Source organism: Tarenaya hassleriana, unplaced genomic scaffold, assembly GCF_000463585.1.
Source record: "Tarenaya hassleriana unplaced genomic scaffold, ASM46358v1 Cleome12, whole genome shotgun sequence".
Lineage (NCBI taxonomy): Eukaryota > Viridiplantae > Streptophyta > Magnoliopsida > Brassicales > Cleomaceae > Tarenaya > Tarenaya hassleriana.
This window is the reverse complement of record NW_010962392.1, coordinates 637,767-657,610: the sequence shown is the minus strand read 5'-3', so window position 1 is coordinate 657,610 and position 19,844 is coordinate 637,767. Positions and strand designations below refer to the sequence as shown.

The following is a 19,844-nucleotide window of genomic DNA, read 5'->3' as shown; positions in this document are numbered from 1 at the left end:
CGATGTGACATAATTTTTTTTTGTAAAATATACGAGATATAAGAGAGAGAGAGAGAGAGAGAGAGAGAGAGAGAGAGAGAGAGAGAGAGAGGAAAGAGGAAAAAGGGTTGCGAGTGGAGGGTGGGCACCCACCATATCATGCAAAGATTTTGCAGAAGAAGAAGGAAGAAGAAGAAAGTGAAGAGAGACAAGAGTTCAAGTTTCAATATTGTGACAAAGACAGAGAATCTTCTTTTTGCCTGTAATCTTTTCTTTCTTTCTTTATTAGGGTTTTTAAGCTTCTCTTTGGTCATATATATATGGACATGTCTGCATATTCATGGAAGCCAAGAAAAAAGCTAGGGTGTACTTTGGGCAGAAGTCCCTCTTATAAACCTCGTGTTCGATTCATTTAATATATATATATATATATATATATATATATCTCACAGTTAAACTTCTGTTAACTTGGTCTAATAGAAGGATTATCGATGGTTTTTCGAGGTGACTTGAGGAAGAAGAAAGGCTAAGCAACATAAAAAAACCCTTGGCAAATGCAAGCAAATCATCTTTCTTGCTGCACAAGTAACGAGAATCTACTAATGGATAAATCTTTATCTGGGTTTTGTTTTTTGATGTAAGACTATGAGTTACATGAGAATGAATGAACATGTTCTGTTTTTTTTTTTTTATGTAAAACCATGAGTTACATTAAAAAAAAGATCTGGGTTTGATCATGTCATGTCAGTATATAATCACATAGATCCTGTTTTTTTTTTAAAGTTAACTAATTTAAAAGTTTGGAAAAAAAATAAATGATAAATAAATACACGAAGATACCATGCAAAGCGGTGATTCGTTAACACATTATCGGGGATTTCGTTACAACACTTGTAAACGGTATAAACATTCCCTCTCTCTCTCTCTCTCTCTCTCTCTCTCTCTCTCTCTCTCTCCTTTATCCACTGAAATACACTTAACAGTAAGCAACAAACACACGCGCATATATACGTACATGTATACATATGGATGTGTTCTTCGAGTCACAGAGAGGGCTGCAATTCTCCATTGAAGTGGGTTACTTCGACACAGTCTTGGAGATCAAGGAAAAGATCGACAAGTACCAGCGTATCCCTGTGTCCAAACAGACCCTAATCTTCGACGGAAGGATCCTACAAGACGATCACAACGTCGAGCAATGCCAGATTCTCCAGAACTCACGAATCCAGCTCCTGGTCTCCTCCTCCGACCGAGACCGCAAACGCGATAGCCAGGCGTTTGTCAAGACGGAGCAATCTCCTCCACCGTCGGATGGGACCGACGCCGTGAACGGTCAGGATTCATCCTACGGTACTGTAACGACGAAGAAGACGAAGAAGATGAGGGTGATGGTGCTGACGAAGTGCGGTAAGAGGAAGATTCCGGTGGAAGTGAACGGCACGGACAAAGTGGGAGAACTGAGGAAAGAGCTGTCGAAGGTTCGTCAGAGGTTTCAGTTCAGTTTGCCGCAAGAAGGTTACTTCTTCATCTACAAACAGAATGTAATGGATGACGACCAGTCCTTCCGGTGGCATGGCGTTGACCATGGCGACACCATCGAGATTTTCAACGGCAGCGTCTCCGGTGGCCCGTAGCGTTTTGCTTTTAGTACTTTGAGATGTGAATTAATGTACATACACGCATGGTGACAGGACATTACTTCTGATAATAGTATACTCAGTTGGGTTACAAGCCGTATAAACAAATGCCAGAGAGACTTCTTGTCGGAAGGAGTTCAACATCAAAGATCCTAAACTTGAAATTTCAGAAAGGAACCCAAAAAAAAAACAACATAAAGAAGGCGACTTTTTTTTTCTTCATACTTTTGCATGAATGCATTGAGCCTAGTGATTGATTTATTGGTCAAGGGGAAGCCACTCAAGTTCTAGTTCTATTTCTCCAGATTCAACATTCTGAAGCTTGATCTGAACCTCCTGCCTGACTTTCCCGTCGAGGATGTTGATGATACTGTCCTCTACGAGGGCATTGTCGTGAGATTTCAGCCATTTCCCTATCTGCATATCCCCGAACATTTCCGGGTCCCCGAAAGCCATTGCAGATGTTATCAGAGGTTGGATATCGATCTCGGCTTCTCCCATTATGTCATCAGCAGAAAATGTGTCATAATCATACACTTGCTGCAACATCAGCACGTCAAAAACCATAGGATAAAGTTCGCTTTTTTTCATTTCTGAAGTTTTGAATATTGAATCATAAGTAGAAGCTAGAAACTGATCTGTTCATCTGGTTAGATGGAAACCGAAAAAGAATATCTTACCAACTTCACGGAGCTGTAGTCTTGAGGAACAGACAACATGAGTTCCTGGTTCCAGATGGGATTCAAGTTGCTCTTCATAACCGCTGTCTGAACAGTCTGGTGATGGTAAACAAAAGTAAAATCACTCCAAAGAATGGCAAAACCTCCATTAAAGACCATTTTATATTCAGAGTCCAAACATGCAACTGAGAACTCTCAGTGTCTCACAAAAAAAAATAAGTGTGTGCAGGTTAAAATACATCAGTCAGTCAAATTTTTGTGAAATCCTCAAAAGATTCTTGATCAAGATGATCAGGATTTGAAATAGCAAAAAAGAGTCACCTCTCAAATTCGCGTCTGAGGCAAAAAAGCCAAGAACCATTTACCTGATGTCCTAGATTCAGCACAACATAGGGATCACTTGACATCATATCTCTTACGGCCAAATTTGTGCCCTTTTTAACTGTGACCTTCAACATTCCCATAAACTCTACCATGCCTTCCTGCTGTCATTTTCATGTTCCAAATGGGGAGAACCCATTAATAACGATAACCACATTGGCAGGAAGAAGATGCAAACTAGTTTTATTAAAAACAATCAGCTCTAAAGTTCATAATGTAATGTTTCCATGAAGTTCCGATATATAAACAGTCAATGGAATTACCGTCTGATGAGATGAATTAGTACGAAAGCTATCCATGATCTTCCTAGAAAGACTTGATGTCAGAGATGCCGAGCTCTTTATAGAGCTTTTCCCAGATGTGATCCGCAAGCTTGGTTTCAGAAACTCTTGGAACTCATACTTTGACCTAAATAAAGATTTGAGATTCTTTTAGAACTCTCTAAGGGTTAATCGTCTTTGGTCCGAGACCGATTTCCAACACAGTTGTGGACTGACACCTCTAAGTCCAGGCAATCAAAATGGTTTCCAATATAGTTTACAACATTCTTCACCCTTAAGAGTATATATAAGGTGCACTCAACTCAAGTTTAGTCTCTTGTTTCACAAAGTTTAGATTTACCATTTTAGACAGTATAGAATTTCTTGAAGAGGAATTTCCATTTTTCTTGATGGCAGAAAGGATATATCGTACAAATTTTCCATACCGAATGAATCTCATACGCTGGTCATGACTGGCATCATGTCCCGGCTTCGAGCACCCTTCAGGTATAAAAGCCTCATAGATAGAATTGGCGGAGGCATTTCCTCCAACTTCAATCATGGAATCAACTTCCTCGTCTGACCATTCATCCAATGTCACAGACAAAACCTGGAGAGGAGAAATGGGTGTAAGTCTTTAGGATGATTTGGTTCAGAGCAAGTATATCTATCTAAGCACAAAGATCATTCACAACAGAAGATGAATCTCTATGGAATGAGAACCAAAACAAGTGGAAACTCTAATAGAGATGTCACTTATGATTATCAGATCTACCAAGTGTCCCAAATGGCTATATGGTTTAGCTGATTGAAAAGTCCAAACGACGTAAAAAACAAAATTTTCAGTTCTCTTTTTCCTTAGATATTTGTAAAACATTGGCCAAAACGAATATTGACTATCTATTTCCCGGATCAAAAATCCGAAAAAAAATCAAAGAGACAACATCCTAAGTCTGTTCGCCACTGAAACAGACCAAACACATCGACCATTACTGTAACCATCAAATTATATCTGCAAACGACAACATTGAAATAAGTAGATTTGGACATTTTTGTGGAAGTGATAGTTCCTCAACAGCTGGCTGGTCCATGGTGGTATCATCAACCACTAATCATTTCATAGTTTATAAAGGACACAGCGATAAACCATACAACCGGAATCAGAATCTTGAATAAAAAAAATTGATTTTGAAAATTCATGGATTTCCAAGCCAAACTCAAGAGGACATTGTATCCTATTGTCTAGTCATGGGACTCCTTCCAGTCCGGTTTCCCGCTAATCAATCCAAAAGAAACTTTGCACCCAAAACAGAACAAAAAATGAACGGAAGCAAAGAAGAACCTTTGAGATATGAGTGCCGAGGCTTCTGTGGACACCACAGCATTTTAAGCAAATAAACACCCCGATATTTGCTGACCTGAAAAGAAGACATTAACCGGTTCAACAACCTTACCAAAGAGGAACCAAGCACAAACAGTTGGACATAGTATGGACACGACCCAAATAGCTGAAATGGAAGCTGTGCATAAAAGATTGGAATTTGGACGATGAAAATGAATGTGAAGTTGCAATTCTAGAACGACTTACGCCCACTTAGGATCTGGAGCACCGCAATCAGCACAGACTCGGTTATCAGGTTGATTTAAAAGATCCCTTATTCTCCTCTTACCTATGAGACACAATGTCCATGAGACACAATCAATCCACAACATGGGAGAAATCTACATTTCACACAACATAATTCAATAACAAGAAAATTTATGAAACCCTTTACCAGAAAGTTCTGATATGATGAAAGAAAACATCTGCTGGGATTCTCAGACACTAGAGACAAGAATCCATGGATTGTTCTTCACCACAGTTCATCCCCAACCATAAATCCACATTTCTTCTGTGATATAAAGCACCGCTTAAAGAAAAGAAAAAGCTTTACCTGAGCCAGGCTTTCCGAGTCCGGCTGCTGAATAGCTCATTGCTCTTCTAATAAACAACAATCATCAAACACCCAAAAAACCTACAGGAAACACACAAAAATCTCCGTAAAGAACAGAGGTTTTTTTTTTTTGTTGGAAAAAGACAAACTTCCATTGTAGCCCTGCAGATTCCTAAGCAATGCGATGGGGCTAAAGGATCAAGTGCGAACCCATAATTTCGACACAAAGGAGAAAAAAATCTAACGAAGATCATCCATATAGAATCTGGTTCCTAGCCCATCAATTTTTTTTTTAAAGATAAAACAATTTGACCCAATAAAAATTTGATCTTTCTCCATCCCGGAACGAAAATCACGAACGAGGCGGAGCCCAGATATCGACTTAAAAGGGAAACAACATAAGAATCCGACGACGGAGGGAGAAACCGAAATTGAGCGGAGAGCGAAGGAAGATCAGAGGAGAAATCTGAAAGAAATACGCAAGGAATGGAGATGAGATGGATTGGATGATGTTCTTACCGGGGGAAAGGGGAGAAGAGAGAGAAAGTTTGATCACTTCTGCGAAATGAAAAAGTACGTGCTGTCTTTGTTTTTATCCTTTTAATTGTCCCTCCTTCCCATGTCATGTAACGGTTGGCATGTAAAGTGAAATCTCAAAATCCAAAAAAAAAAAAAACCACTAAACTCAAACTACAAATTCGAAAAAAAAAATATGATTGAAATTTCAACCAATTGATAAAATTTCATCAATTTTTATATAAAAAGAGGAATATATATACATATATATATAGGAAGGAACTATGTCTGTAATTGAGAATTTGGAGGTTGTCCTAGTAATTCACGTCTCTAATTATAAAACATAGCAAAGGAAATAATAAAGAAATAGCAAAAACAGTCCACCGCGATCGGTCGAGGAGCCAAAGTTGAGGAATTTGCAGAGGGAGGGTGTCCTTTCCGGGTCTTCAAAGGATCATCTTCTCGCCCTTTGCTCTTCCTTATAAACCCTGAACCTCTTCAGCCCTTCTCTACCATTTTTCCGATCAGATCAGATCAGATCCGACCCGATCGATCCCTTCAGAATTCGCTTCTCCTACGTTGGAAATATCGTCTCTTTCTCATCCTGGCCATGGCTCTCTCAGCTGCAGCTTCTCAGGTTTGTCATGAATGTATTTTCTCGACCTGTTTGTTTCCTCGGACAATCTTCATGGAAAGTGGAACCCATGTCGAAAGTCATGTCCTTTTCTTGGACTTTTACCAGAGGTACTGTGGGTATTTTCTTTTGTTAATGGGGTTTTGCTTTTGATCTGCAGATGTCTGTTTTGCCTCTCCCTGCGGGTGATAGCTCCAGAGGATCGATGCTTAAGGTAATTAAACTGGGCCTGATTACTTAATCATTGATCTATGTCGGATGAGATTCTTAGATGTTTATGAATAGGTGCCGACTTTGATACCCATTTGTTTTTCTTTGGGTTTTTGTGTTTGCTGCCCTAGATTGGTCCATGAAGGTATAGCCTCGATGCTAGATTAATGATGCAATGAGAAAACTGAAGATTTATTGGTAAATTTGCAGCCAAATTGGAAATCATATTGAGATAATAAGAAAAATATCAGATTTGTTGTCAATTTGCAAGCATACCCAGGATTTTTCTTGATGTTGATCGATGGGTGCCATCCAGAGAAAGTGAAGTATTCTTAAGGATTCTTAGTAGTCATAAGCATTTCTACGCTGAATGGAACTTCTTTTATGAGCAATGTTTCTTTCACAAGAGATGGCGATAAAGTTGGAATTTATACCTTTCAGGTGCAAAGCATCAGCTTTGGTGAGAAGTCATGGGCTCCTGTGCTGAGGTTGGAGTCAAGATCTAGAAATTTATGCGTTACAAAACGAGGCACGATATGCATGTCGGTCCAACAAGCCAGCAAATCCAAAGTTTCAGTTACTCCACTTGAACTAGAGGATGCCAAAGAGCCCCCGCTTCACTTGCACAAGCCCAAGGAACCGTACACCGCTACAATTGTTTCGGTCGAGAGGCTTGTGGGTCCAAAAGCACCTGGAGAAACTTGCCACATTGTAATCGATCACAGTGGCAATGTTCCCTACTGGGAAGGACAGAGCTATGGAGTCATTCCTCCTGTAAGTAATAACTTGTGTTGGCATTATTTTATGCATGCACTCTGATGTTCATAACTAGTTTGCCTTTGGTTGAAAAACCACAATTTCCGAACAGATTTTTGGTTAAAGAGCTCCCTTTTTTTAGCCAATCTTGGTTGTTAATGATATGAAATGGTATTTTCAAGAAAGTAAATTCTTCCAAGAAAACTGATTTCTCCCTGATGTGTTATCTTTTCTCATGCGCTGTTTGATATCTTTGATCTGCAGGGTGAAAATCCTAAGAAACCTGGGAACCCTCACAATGTCCGCCTTTACTCAATCGCATCAACGAGGTATGGAGACTCTTTTGATGGCAAGACAGCTAGTCTATGTGTCCGTCGAGCTGTTTACTATGATCCAGAGACTGGAAAGGAGGATCCTTCAAAAGCTGGTGTATGCAGCAATTTCCTATGTAATGCCAAACCGGGCGACAAGGTCCAGATCACTGGTAGGTAGTATGTACATTTTGATTGGCTGAATGATGAATTCCTGTTTCTACGGCTATAGAGAGTATGTACATTTTGAATGACAATCTTAGCTCATGATATACATTTGCAGGTCCTTCAGGGAAGGTAATGCTTTTGCCAGAAGAGAACCCTAATGCCACTCACATAATGATCGCCACGGGTACTGGTGTTGCTCCATTCAGAGGATACCTCCGACGAATGTTCATGGAGAACGTCCCAAATTTCAGGTTTAATGGTCTTGCATGGCTCTTCCTCGGGGTGGCAAATTCAGACAGTCTCCTTTATGATGAGGAGTTCACCAACTATCTCAATGACTATCCCGACAACTTCAGATATGACAAGGCCCTTAGCAGAGAACAACAGAACAAGAAAGGCGGCAAAATGTACGTTCAGGACAAGATCGAGGAATACAGTGACGAGATATTCAAGCTATTGGACAATGGTGCCCATATATATTTCTGTGGTCTGAAGGGGATGATGCCCGGAATTCAGGACACCCTCAAGAGGGTGGCTGAGGAGAGAGGCGAAAGCTGGGAGGAGAAGCTCTCTCAGCTCAAGAAGAACAAACAATGGCATGTTGAGGTTTACTGAGTTCACATCTCATTGGTGTCTGCTTGCATTGTTCTGATCTATTTGACTGAATTTCCGACTGAAATAATTGAATGATTCTATGCATCAGATCAAGATCAGCTCGCTGATTTGATTGGGCATGCATTGAATTGTTCTCAGAATATTGTTTTCCTGGCAGCCTCTTGGGAGTATGGTTGTGTTAATGTTACCAGAAATTTCAATGGAAAAGGTCGATTCATTAGACAACTGGTTCTGTCCATTTTTGATCTGGTAAGATTTAGTACAAGCTGCTTCAGTTTTAAAAAGACAACAATTTGAAACCGAACTAACTCCAATCCAGTTTTGTTTGAAGATGAAAAGCTTGTCATTGGTTTTAGTTCAGAGTTGCATTAAAAGTGAGGCAATGGAGAAGACTTTGAAAACTGGTAAAGATAATAACGTGATGAAACTCCTCTTTTCATAATCTCTGAGACTGTAAGAGTTGGAATCCTTTTGAATGTGGCTACAAAACTGAAAAACTCCTCCATGGAAACAAGACAAACCTGTTCTACTAGAATTACTCAGGCAGATTTCAATTTGTTTGATGCTGAGGCAAGGTATGAGAGTGTCCTGTGTCCGGTGACTAACAGAAATGCTCCCAAGAATGCAAGAACCTTCAGGGTTGTAAACAGATCCAACTGCAGATTCCGCAAAACACAAGAAACTGTTACACAATGCTCTCTAATCCGAGTTTAACCTCGAATGCTCTATGTGTGCATTTAACAAGGAAGACCCAGTTAACAAAAGAGGTTTACCTTCAACCAGAAGAGTGCATAGAGAAGTAGAACGGCTCCAATGGCAGAGTGGAAGAGCAGGGCAAAAGTGGCAGGTCCAGCCGATGAAGGGAAGCTCTTCAGATTCACCCCCAATCGCATTAGCTGAAACAGAAATGTGTGTGTATAGGTAAGTGATGTCCTTCCATGGATAAACCCAATGAACGGAAAAAACTGTAAGATATTGACACATTTACGTCTCTAACCTATTTTATGCATAACTTGGTATATAAGAAGATGTAGATATAAGTATCTAATCCAGTGGGAGAGAACTGACCCCAATGAGGAAACCGATAAACGGAAACACAGTCAGACCCAAGAAAGTGAGTGAAAGTTCATTTTGTGGACGCTTTTCAGGAGCCCGGAAGATGTGTGTGATCTCTGCTTTTGGCCCATATCTTAGGACATGGTCGACAGGTTGTAGAGGAGGGCTAGGTGCCTTCTCTGGACGTTCTGGTAGGTCTAGCTCAATATGGCCAATGTTCCGCAATAAAGAATTCTCCTGGAAAGACAAAGAAAATAGTATTGTCAAGAGTTTTGAGACCAAATCACCTGGAGAGGATGCAAAAAGAAGAATGCTTACCATAGCGGCATCCCCAATAGTTAGCTGGATATCATATTTACCAGAGAGATAATAGAGCTTTTCAACCAATCCGAGAAAATCCTGTTGGAAAATGTCAAAAATAATTAATACTAGGAAATGCAGCAACATCGAGTAAACAGAGTTTTTTAAAAAGGGGCAGGCCCAGCCGATGAAGGGAAGCTCTTCAGATTCACCCCCAATCGCATTAGCTGAAACAGAAATGTGTGTGTATAGGTAAGTGATGTCCTTCCATGGATAAACCCAATGAACGGAAAAAACTGTAAGATATTGACACATTTACGTCTCTAACCTATTTTATGCATAACTTGGTATATAAGAAGATGTAGATATAAGTATCTAATCCAGTGGGAGAGAACTGACCCCAATGAGGAAACCGATAAACGGAAACACAGTCAGACCCAAGAAAGTGAGTGAAAGTTCATTTTGTGGACGCTTTTCAGGAGCCCGGAAGATGTGTGTGATCTCTGCTTTTGGCCCATATCTTAGGACATGGTCGACAGGTTGTAGAGGAGGGCTAGGTGCCTTCTCTGGACGTTCTGGTAGGTCTAGCTCAATATGGCCAATGTTCCGCAATAAAGAATTCTCCTGGAAAGACAAAGAAAATAGTATTGTCAAGAGTTTTGAGACCAAATCACCTGGAGAGGATGCAAAAAGAAGAATGCTTACCATAGCGGCATCCCCAATAGTTAGCTGGATATCATATTTACCAGAGAGATAATAGAGCTTTTCAACCAATCCGAGAAAATCCTGTTGGAAAATGTCAAAAATAATTAATACTAGGAAATGCAGCAACATCGAGTAAACAGAGTTTTTTAAAGAATATTGCCGGTTAGATTACTGTTTACCCACTTTCTCCAACCGAAATGCAGGTAAGCCAGCAAAAATTTACTGAAAAATAAAACTAGATGTAGTTCAAAGAACTTAACTAGAACTATTTCAAACTTCTTCCCGGAATTTGCCACAAGAAAGACATGCTCGACCTGTGTCTCGTGTTTCAGCTTGAGAAATGCCTGTATGGGAATAAACAAGTTAATAAATAAAAGCGATGAGACAATTAGTAGAGGAAGGTGAAATGGGCAAACCTGATGAGGCTTAAACACACGTCCTAGAGAACTTGTTAACTGGAAGGACAGACGTAGCTTTTGCAGGTGGTTTGCTGACAGGGATACAACTCTGTCTTTAGATAAATCTAGCCTACAGAAGTCACAAAGACAACCAAGAAAAGAAAAAGGGCATAGATTTATAAGTAAAAAAAGGCATAGGTTTACTATGATAATGGCCAACAAAACATAGCAAATAAAATGTTAAATTATTGTCAGACACTGGCGTAAGACATACTGTTTTTGTGATTCAACACTCCCCGCGTCATTATCAAGTACAGCAATTTTGGCGTTATCAATGCTAATCAGCCCCGTGACGAGTACTGGAACTTTCATTTGAGATTCAGTTACATAAGCTTTTTCATGCTCAGAATCTTGCAGTGCAACCTGGGAAGAATAAACCTCGTTGTATTATGAACATACGGACATGTATAGTCTTTGGGAATTTGTAAACTAACAAGGGCATTACCTCAAATGTAAAAGTATATTTTCCAACATCAAAGTTCTGGGGAAAAGAGTCCCAGAAGTGTGTTTCACTGTCAGCATCAAACTTAAGCTCCTGTACCACAAAAACTTATGAAACATGTCAACTTGTCCATACAGAGAATGCAACAGTTTTAGCAGTGTCACTGATGTAAAACAGTCAATCCTAACGAAGAGCCAACAAAAAACGAGCTATTTCTTTACCTGGCTTTCAGTTACAGAAGCATCCTTTGATCCAGAACTGAGAGCTTGAACAAGCTTCACTCGATGAGCTGGGGCCTTAGAACCAAGCACAGTGCTTACTTTAACCTGTTAGCATTTCAAAAGGTATAAAAATATCACAACCTGTGAAAAAATTATAATAATGAAGAAACTGGGTAACCAACAACAAATATCGGGGAAATTCGAATAGTTCGATCTCTCCAAAAGGCATAAAATTGCAGATCTCTCCACAATGCATAAAAATGATACGAGACCAGGTACACTATAAATGAAATATGATATGAAGATCAACATACAGCCAGTTAGAGTTCTACAGTTCAAGTAATCAAAAGCACAATGCATCTGAAGCCAGAAAATCCTATGTTAAAGACTTCGCCTGCTAAAGTCCGGTGTCAAGAAGGATGGAATGTCAATGCCAACAGTGAGGTCTCAGATATTAGTTGACCCTAACATTTAATTACAAACAAACTACAAAAACAAAGATGAGTGGAACAGAGATAAGAAAACCCACAATAAAACAGAAAAGCACAGAAAATCTTCCGCTACATGGGTCAGATTTTGATGGGCTACCTTCAGAGGTTCTTTTTTTGTCAATGAAATGACAGTAGATGGGAGTGATAAGATGAGTGGAACAGAGAACCTGAAATGGTAAAGAATGCCATAAATTAAACCGTAAATTGATAAAGGGCGTTAGGCTAAGAACTCTAAGACAGCATGAGTAATGAATGACATTTCACAAGTTCCAGAACTTTAGAAGCTTTGTGGTTGAAACTATTTATTGGAGATAAAAAGATGTTCAGTTATTTTTTTATCCTTGAAAGATATAATTTCTTCAACGATTATTTTGTCAACAAAGCAAAGGAGGGCCATAAAGATTTCAAAAACTTTAGCAGCATCTCAACAATGTAAAACACAATTTTTCCTCCTCTATCAAATGCAGCCGGCTTATCCAAATGAATAAGAGATAAAGTAAGTCTGAGTTCTCGTTTACGGAGTATCTTTCACCCAGCTCACATCAAGGTTAGTTCCAACGCATTTCATAAGTATGCAGAGCAAATAGATTAATGAAAATTGTATAATCTTTTTTTATTGCCCTTGCCTGTTGTCTTCCAAGCAAGCTAGTGCATCTACTTGGTTGAAGAAGTCTTTGGCATCACCAGGAATTCCAACACCAAGGAAGAATTTGGCCAATCCTATGACCTTATCTCCTGGAAGCTGCATTAGAGAAGTGGAAATAGACGATGAAGTAGCAAACACCAAGTCAGCGAACAAGGTTTAAAGAAAAAACTTCGTTATAACATACATCCAACTTTGCAGATGTAGTCGCTGCAAATGCTGCGAGCCCTCTAACAACTGATGCAGTAGTTGAAAGTGGGCCTTGATTTTCTTGTGCCTCAATAAACTTCTCGTCGAAGTACAATGCCCCATCATCTGCAAGAGCAAAGACAGAAATCAAAACCCCCATTCATAGGATAGAAGGGCAAAGAAAATCCCATGATGTAGTCTATAGAATGACTATCATGACATAACCAGATGGCAAATAATAGAAAAACAGTCATTGTATCAGAAAGAAAGGAAAAAATACAACATAGAAGATTTAAAAGCTAATTCCAGAAACCAAAAAATCTCTAACTTCTTCACCACATACCATATTTTTCAATACTGTCAAAAAGCTTCAAGATATCCTTCTTCAACATCTGAATCTACAATATGACAAACGCAGGTAACAATTAATCCACATGACCACCAAGATTTATAACATTAAATATTGAATAGAACGACAAATGAATGGAAGTGTCCACAAATTAGCATGAAGAAATGAAAGCATAATACAGGGAGATATTTATAATCTCCTTTAACCAATTCACATCCTTGAATTTAAAATTATTGACAAGGTGATCTTTGATCTTTCTCATAAACTCTACCCAGAGAATTCCAGACGAAAAGACAAGATCCCAACAAAACCATGAGCTCCAATGGTGCATCATCTGAGTCCAAACTCAATAATGGACTGAAAAGTCGTAACTTACCAATGATGGATCAATCTCTGAAGGTGCTAATGAAATCACTCCAGCAAGTGTCTCGAAGGCTAAGCCTGAAAAAAAATAATATGTCAATAAGAATAGGGAGAAGTTGAACAATTTGAACAATAGAAAAGAGAATTAAAGGGCTACAAAAATATTCATTATAAAATATAACATCACAAAGTAGGATGATTCTGTCCGATTGTGTCTAATTATTTACCAGCGGCAAGAGTGCTCGACTCTGGATTGTTGGAGCTGTAACGCCATCTTCCATCACTCTGGCTAAGAGCCTGATATAATTTTAAAAAAATCAAAATAGTAGATATTTTAACAAATAACAGCAAAATCAATTTCATAAAGGAACCTTTAATATTAAATGATCAAGTAAAAGAAACCCAGAGAAACAAGTGCAAACCTTGATGGAACGGAAAATCCCTTCGGCATCACCAAGACTTAAATCTGTTCCAGAAATTTGCTCCTGTGTTTACGGGATATTTTCGAGATGAAGAATGTGATCAACAACCTTTTAAAAAAAGCAATGCAAAGAGCCCAAAGCTGGAGATTTTCATCAAGTACAATGACCACACATAGGACTTTACTGCCAATATTACATTTTCAAGACATCTACTAGTATTACCTTAACAAGCACCATGCCTCTGACAGAATAATAGAAATCCAACAAGGAATTGGCGTCTTTAGCACCAGCTTGAAGCCGAGAAGCAATGCCCTTAAGTAAAGGAAAAGAAAGGACTAATGAGCTTCTACTCCAGTAACTGAAAAGCAAAGACCTTTTGGAGTAGAGAGAGGGAGTAAACTTCTTACCTTAAGAACATCTTCACTAGCTTTACAATTCTGAATACCATTAACTTTTAGAGCATAGAATGCATCCTTTAGAGCCGAAGAAGATGACCCAAGAACCTTAAGGACATTCCCACAAGTTTCTGAGCTTGCATCTGACTTTCTATCAATTCCAAGAACCTCTAGCGTCCTTAGTGCTTCATACGCCTCCTCCAAGCTGATTCAGTTCAAAAATATTTAGCTACTTTACAAGAAAAAAAATACAAGAAATATGTCCTTTCTGCATTTTAGAGAGCCAAACCAGGAGGTGAAGAAAAGAAACCTAAACCCGAAAAATCGGTGAAATCGAAGCTCAAGGTTTTCCCCTTTTTTCATGGATACTCCTAATTTCAAAAAAAGTAATCAAAGATGTTCCTTTTTCCAGGAGAAATCGGTGAAACTGGTGAACAAAACTAAACCAAAAATATGTATCAATGTTTTCTTTTTTCCTTGAAAATGTTATCGAGACACTAAACCCATGAAAGATCAACTAAGGACTGAGACAGAACAAAGAAATCACATTTTGGAAAACCCACCTTCCATAGGATCCCTCGATCGGTGCGAAGACCTCGAGAGCCGCGGACCGGTGAGAGTCCGAGATCGGTCGAAAAACCGAAGCAGCGCCACATATTGACACAGCAAGTAGCAGCGCCAGAAATCGCACGAGACCTCTGCCCATCACTGCATTGGAAAATTCAGGCAGATACCTCGTCAGATCCTACAAACGTCTTACGCATCTACGTGCACATTCCGAAAATAAGATCGAAAGTAAAAGGCTTTCACAGATCGGAAATGTATCCGTACAAGGAAGATGAAGAAGATCGACGTTCAGCGAATCTCGGCAGTCAAAGGAGAGTCTGAGGAGTGTGAACGATCTGTGGCTTGACGGAGGAAGAAGAACCAGAAGGCTATAAAAATGGAACGAAATATATGTTTTATGACAAAATTGCCCTCGATATGCTAAACGACGTCGTTTTGATCCATCAGAAAACAAAAACAATGGTAAATAAAAATTGAGCATTTGATTACAATGGTAAATAGTTTTTTTGCCTCCTTTCTCGCATCAGCCTCAACATATTCATCCCCATTGCTCTTCCGTATAAAAGTAAACAAAAAATGGGCACAACAAAAAGACAAAAACACGGGCGACATGGTAACGTATCCGACACATCTTTTATCCAATTCTCAGGTTATAACAACAAATCGGCCAAAAAAGACCAAAAATAAAACAAAACTTGATGTAATCTTAAGAGAGAATCTCTCATGAAAGCCTCAAGGGATGAATTGCAACACCGTTTTGTGCCGATTTTATGCTGCCCCATCTTCCCAGTCGTGGTTCCTGCCATTGGACACAACTTGTTAAGATCTGCATACAGAATCTAATGAAAAAGTACAGCAAGATTCCATGTTCCAGGGGGAAAAAAACATACCCTTCCAACTCCAGCGATCAGGAAGTTACCCGATTTAGCAAAAGCCAATGAATTCACAAATCCAGACTGCAAAGATCATGATCAGCTAATAGGGTAAGACTGTATAGCATTTTGGATGAAAATTTTCGGTCTCTGAGGTAAAGGGTACACTAAAGATTCAATCTTGGAGAGTATAAAACATTTTTCTTCTGCTAAAATGTCCCATTAAACTCTTCAAACGCCAGTAATCAGCTGAGGAAAGACATAACATAAGCAAGCAGTCATGAAATGCAAAGCATAACTTACCAGTGGAAGCTCGTACAAAGGCTGGATGGCTTTGGATTCACTTTCGATAGACCATAAACGAACAGAGCCATTACCAGCTCCGGATGCAGCAAGATCACTTCCTCTACAAACAGTGACAGAGCTGACCCAAGAATATGCCGATGAACAATAGCTGCCAGGATCACGATCACCATTTTCTGAGAGTAACAGAATAAGACATGGCTTTTTAGGAGAGTGAAATATGAAATATGAGTAAAAAAACTGAAGTTAGAAGTGCATATGCAATGCAACATAATATAATTTTTGGAGAGAAATGTATATAAAACAAAGACTACAATTTCTGGAAAATGACTGAGAAGCGGTATACAGCAGCAATAAAACTCAGATGTAAAAGTAATAAGTCGGTAAGAAGAAACGAGGTAGACAAGTTACCTAAACTACCATTGATGGTCACTTCACCGTTTGTAACAGGATGTGCATTTTTGACAATGTAAACCGGTTTCTTTCGTAACATGGTCCAAAGAGCAATTGTCCCATTGTCAGAACCGGACAAGAATTCATCATTATTGATGAACGAGCAGCATTCAAGATTTGATGCAGGAGCACGGAAGACTAAACGAGACTCCTCTGGCACCTATCAGACATTTCAAAAAAATCAAACATTTACTTATAAAAAAAAGATGCATATGATAATGACATGATGCTTTCTGCAACAACATATAATACCTTAAACAATTGCATTGTCCTGTCACGTCCAACAGAGATTACACGCTCCCTCCGTAGACAATCGATATTCAAAACTTCATCTTGATGCCCGAATAATGTACTTATATATGATTTATCTTCTGCATTCCATATCTTGACTGTTCGATCGTATGAACCAGAAAAGAGTTCTACAGTTCCTTGTCTGAAACATAGGCAAGAAACAGGCCCTCGGTGACCTGGAAACGCCTTCAGACACACAATCCAAGAGTGAGGCTGAGTAAAAGAACCGATGCAATAAAACATCATAATATTACAGACAGTGGGTAATAAGAATGTTACCTGGACATGCTCTCGAGTACGAGTATCCCACAAATGAATATGACGATCCAAACCTCCAGTTGCCAAATAACGACCATCAAAGCTAACATCTAAAGCCAAAGTTTCTCGGCTGTGTTTCTTATTTCGAGATACTGGGTCCTTCATGCCGTGCGATTTCAAAACTTCATCACTGGGCCACCTGTATTTTTCGATCTTTCTGGAAGATACATCCCAGTGAACTATAGCACCGTCTTTTGAAGCTGAAAACCCCCTTGAATCGTCATCGGATAGAGCTACCGCTGTAACGGACTGTCGATGCTTGAGTATAACATGAAACCCATCAGTAATCTCTGGTTTTTGAATCCTGATCATGAGAATCAAACAGGATGTATACCTTAATCAATCTCTCAATCCGTATATACAAGAAAATTTTGAAAACAATGTCTAATCATATTCCCATCTCGATTTCTCCACATGACTTGCTTCAGAATGTATATCAGTAATCCTTTTAGGATTGAATCCTTCCTCTAACATTGTCTCAACCGAAAAAGTAAGTAATGTTCGATTAAGCTATGAAATTTACATGGAATACGTTTCAATTTTTTTTACCTCGAAGCAATGGCTCTGCGAACACGACCACTCTCCTCTAGCTGCTCTTGCATCAGAGCCTTAGCAACAAGCGAATCCCTAACACCATCCTCCTCTTCTCTATCTTCATCCTCGTACAGTTCCTCCATTTCCTTACTCTTAGCGTCCCTTATTCTCCTCAGCGTCTCCTCTGCCAGCCTCTTCCGCCTCTCACCCGCCGTCTCATCGGCAAACTCATCCTCCTCCGCCTTCTCTTCTCCGCTTCCTCCGCCGGAAAAACCGTTCTCCTCCTCGTCGGATTCGACGGACTCGATATCGTCGTCATCGTAATCAACTTTCCTCCGCTTCTTCGACTCTTCCTCGAAGAACGAGTCGCGCTCGATCGAACCCTTTTTGCCGCCTCTTCTCGGGACAAAGCCCTTCTTCTTCTGGTTCTTTTGCTTCATATCTCTGCGCCTGCGGACAGAGAAGCAAGCTCTAGGGTTTAACGCTAGGGTTTAGCGGCGACCGAGTCAGGAAGAAGAAAACGACTTCTGCTTCCATTACAACGTTGATTTAAGGATTTAGGAAACTCGACCCGACCCGCCATTGCAGCTCCAAGCCCGACAAACCAATTTAACCAAACTAAACCGGGTTTAACCGAACCAAAATAAAAATTTAATAAAAGTTCCGGACCAAGAAACAATGAAATTGGAGTGACTTCAATGTCTAACTCGATTCAACTTTTCTCAATTTGGATTCAAATACCTTATTCGTACATAATATCGGCCTGAAGACTATGATTAATGAAAACAAATTATAAAAACAAAACCTAACCAAAACCCGACCGAAATTGTCAAACAAAATCATCCACTGATTACGCATTACATTTCAACCCCGGAAAAAAGGGGACAAAAAAAAGGCCAACAATCCTCTACCGCAAGAACAGCTCTAAACATAGAAACTTCACTTTCAGACAATAACATATTCTGGTATTGTGTCTGAAATCATAAGATCTTCAGATCGACATTCTTCGGTACTGTTCTTTGTCCAAATATGAGTCGAATGCGGGCACTGTCGTCGCCGGAATTGGATTTCCCGGAATCTTCTTCCGCCGCAAGAAACCCGGAAGACAAGAAGCCTCTTGAAGATACCGGTTTCGAATGTAAATCTCTAATCCTTTATTTTGTCTTTCAGATTTGTTTCATATGTGTTTCCATTGCTTATTTCTCAAAGTTCTTACATTTAAGAAGGACGTATGTGAATGTAATATTTGCATATGAAGATCGAATCAGAATCCAATTTTATACGTGAAAGTGTAAAATGTGAACATATTAGACGGTTTTCGAGATAATAATAAACATTATCAATATTGTTCTTGAACGAATGACTTGTATATAGGTGTGGCTACGAATGCAAAGCTGCTACTGAAACTAGTTCAAGATCACAATGAAGCGAGTTTGAGACATCAAGACAACTGGAAAACGCAAAGGGTTAACACCATGATGACGATTTTGGATGATTTGAAGTCCCGGATCCAGAAAACTCATCAATCTTCGGGAAAGAAGGAGCTTCGACGATGTTTCACCGATCTGAAACCGAATCATCAGATCAAGAATCAAGGAAAACCTCAGAACGAATCTCCTCGGCCTCCCGATGAGATCCAGAAGCTAAGAAAGGAGCTCGACGCGAGTTTAGCGGCAAGAAAGAGCCTTCAAATGATGTGTTCGAGTATGGGGAAGGAGAAGGAGATCATGGCCCGAGAGCTCGCGAGAAAAGCTCAAGAACTGACGGAAATGGAGGATTTGCTAGGCGATATTAGAGCTCAGAACGAGAAACTGTCGCAGAAAGTTCAAGCTTGCGCAGCCGAGCACAAGGAGAAGAAAGGAGGAGCCGGTCAAGAGAATGGCGTCCTCAAGGCGCGAAACCGAGAGCTTTCTGATCAGCTTTTGAAGTCTATCGACGGGTACAAATCGTTGAAACGGAGATACAAAGACGTGAAAGATGAAAACGCCGAAATGCGAAGAATGCTAAGAGATTTGGCCGAAGATGTTAAGGCTGGATCCGAGACGCTACACGAGCTGCAGGACAAGGTAACGAGAACGAACGACGAGACGGAGATGAATCTCGAAGACGAGATCTTAGCTTTGGAGAGTTTGTTTCAAGAAATTAGTACAGCAATTTCTAAAAATGGACATAAGTAAAAAAGAAACAGGAGATTTATACGTTTTTTGTATGATCATAAGATTCTCAGTTTTAAACATTGCAGTTCCGAGGATTGTGTTCCGCAAAAGCTATAAAAACTGAAATTTGCATGCCGCCATTGAAGCTTTGATTATATATATATATAAATATATAAACAAGAACCCTTTCGGGCATTTTAACAAACACCTTGTACGCGCTCGTTCCGCCGCCATT

The 19,844-nt window shown here is 39.6% G+C and overlaps 6 protein-coding genes across 9 annotated transcripts; 3 read left to right on the top strand and 3 right to left on the bottom strand.

The window, feature by feature from the left end:
* The first annotated feature begins 950 nt into the window (after positions 1-950).
* On the top strand, positions 951-1,809 carry LOC104806256. The gene has a single exon (XM_010531062.2). The coding sequence runs from the start codon at positions 1,005-1,007 to the stop codon at positions 1,611-1,613; it is 609 nt and encodes a 202-aa protein (XP_010529364.1). The 5' UTR covers positions 951-1,004; the 3' UTR covers positions 1,614-1,809.
* On the bottom strand, positions 1,665-5,886 carry LOC104806257 (probable ADP-ribosylation factor GTPase-activating protein AGD13). Of its 4 annotated transcripts, none has more exons than XM_010531064.1 (9): positions 5,772-5,886; positions 4,872-4,952; positions 4,526-4,607; positions 4,280-4,355; positions 3,384-3,547; positions 2,941-3,085; positions 2,662-2,781; positions 2,297-2,392; positions 1,665-2,156 (listed from the first exon to the last, which is right to left on the bottom strand). In XM_010531064.1, exons 2-9 carry the CDS (start codon positions 4,909-4,911, stop codon positions 1,875-1,877), a joined length of 1,005 nt encoding a protein of 334 aa, XP_010529366.1. In that variant the 5' UTR covers positions 4,912-4,952; positions 5,772-5,886; the 3' UTR covers positions 1,665-1,874. The 4 variants fall into 4 exon arrangements, with proteins under 4 accessions (XP_010529366.1, XP_010529368.1, XP_010529365.1 ...); XM_010531066.1 differs by lacking the exon at positions 5,772-5,886 and adding an exon at positions 5,391-5,471 and having other exon boundaries at positions 2,662-2,778; XM_010531063.1 differs by lacking the exon at positions 5,772-5,886 and adding an exon at positions 5,391-5,470.
* Positions 5,887-5,917: 31 nt separating this feature from the next.
* LOC104806255 (ferredoxin--NADP reductase, root isozyme 1, chloroplastic) lies at positions 5,918-8,306 on the top strand. Its single transcript, XM_010531061.2, has 5 exons — positions 5,918-6,024; positions 6,182-6,235; positions 6,673-7,005; positions 7,252-7,471; positions 7,582-8,306. The coding sequence occupies exons 1-5, from the start codon at positions 5,998-6,000 to the stop codon at positions 8,079-8,081; spliced, it is 1,134 nt and encodes a 377-aa protein (XP_010529363.1). The 5' UTR covers positions 5,918-5,997; the 3' UTR covers positions 8,082-8,306.
* A 276-nt stretch (positions 8,307-8,582) lies between these two features.
* On the bottom strand, positions 8,583-15,027 carry LOC104806254 (dolichyl-diphosphooligosaccharide--protein glycosyltransferase subunit 2-like). Its single transcript, XM_010531060.1, has 20 exons — positions 14,947-15,027; positions 14,679-14,823; positions 14,128-14,320; positions 13,943-14,032; positions 13,721-13,783; positions 13,526-13,595; positions 13,312-13,376; positions 12,930-12,984; positions 12,585-12,712; positions 12,381-12,496; positions 11,852-11,921; positions 11,264-11,368; positions 11,046-11,135; positions 10,815-10,963; positions 10,559-10,670; positions 10,403-10,486; positions 10,143-10,223; positions 9,837-10,061; positions 8,855-8,977; positions 8,583-8,737 (listed from the first exon to the last, which is right to left on the bottom strand). Exons 2-20 carry the CDS (start codon positions 14,819-14,821, stop codon positions 8,621-8,623), a joined length of 2,079 nt encoding a protein of 692 aa, XP_010529362.1. The 5' UTR covers positions 14,822-14,823; positions 14,947-15,027; the 3' UTR covers positions 8,583-8,620.
* A 180-nt stretch (positions 15,028-15,207) lies between these two features.
* LOC104806253 (U3 snoRNP-associated protein-like YAO) lies at positions 15,208-17,975 on the bottom strand. Its single transcript, XM_010531059.1, has 7 exons — positions 17,469-17,975; positions 16,881-17,223; positions 16,563-16,787; positions 16,269-16,470; positions 15,858-16,033; positions 15,573-15,638; positions 15,208-15,481 (listed from the first exon to the last, which is right to left on the bottom strand). Exons 1-7 carry the CDS (start codon positions 17,891-17,893, stop codon positions 15,404-15,406), a joined length of 1,515 nt encoding a protein of 504 aa, XP_010529361.1. The 5' UTR covers positions 17,894-17,975; the 3' UTR covers positions 15,208-15,403.
* A 444-nt stretch (positions 17,976-18,419) lies between these two features.
* On the top strand, positions 18,420-19,630 carry LOC104806979 (non-neuronal cytoplasmic intermediate filament protein). Its single transcript, XM_010532097.2, has 2 exons — positions 18,420-18,591; positions 18,828-19,630. Exons 1-2 carry the CDS (start codon positions 18,483-18,485, stop codon positions 19,628-19,630), a joined length of 912 nt encoding a protein of 303 aa, XP_010530399.1. The 5' UTR covers positions 18,420-18,482.
* The last annotated feature ends 214 nt before the right edge of the window (positions 19,631-19,844 follow it).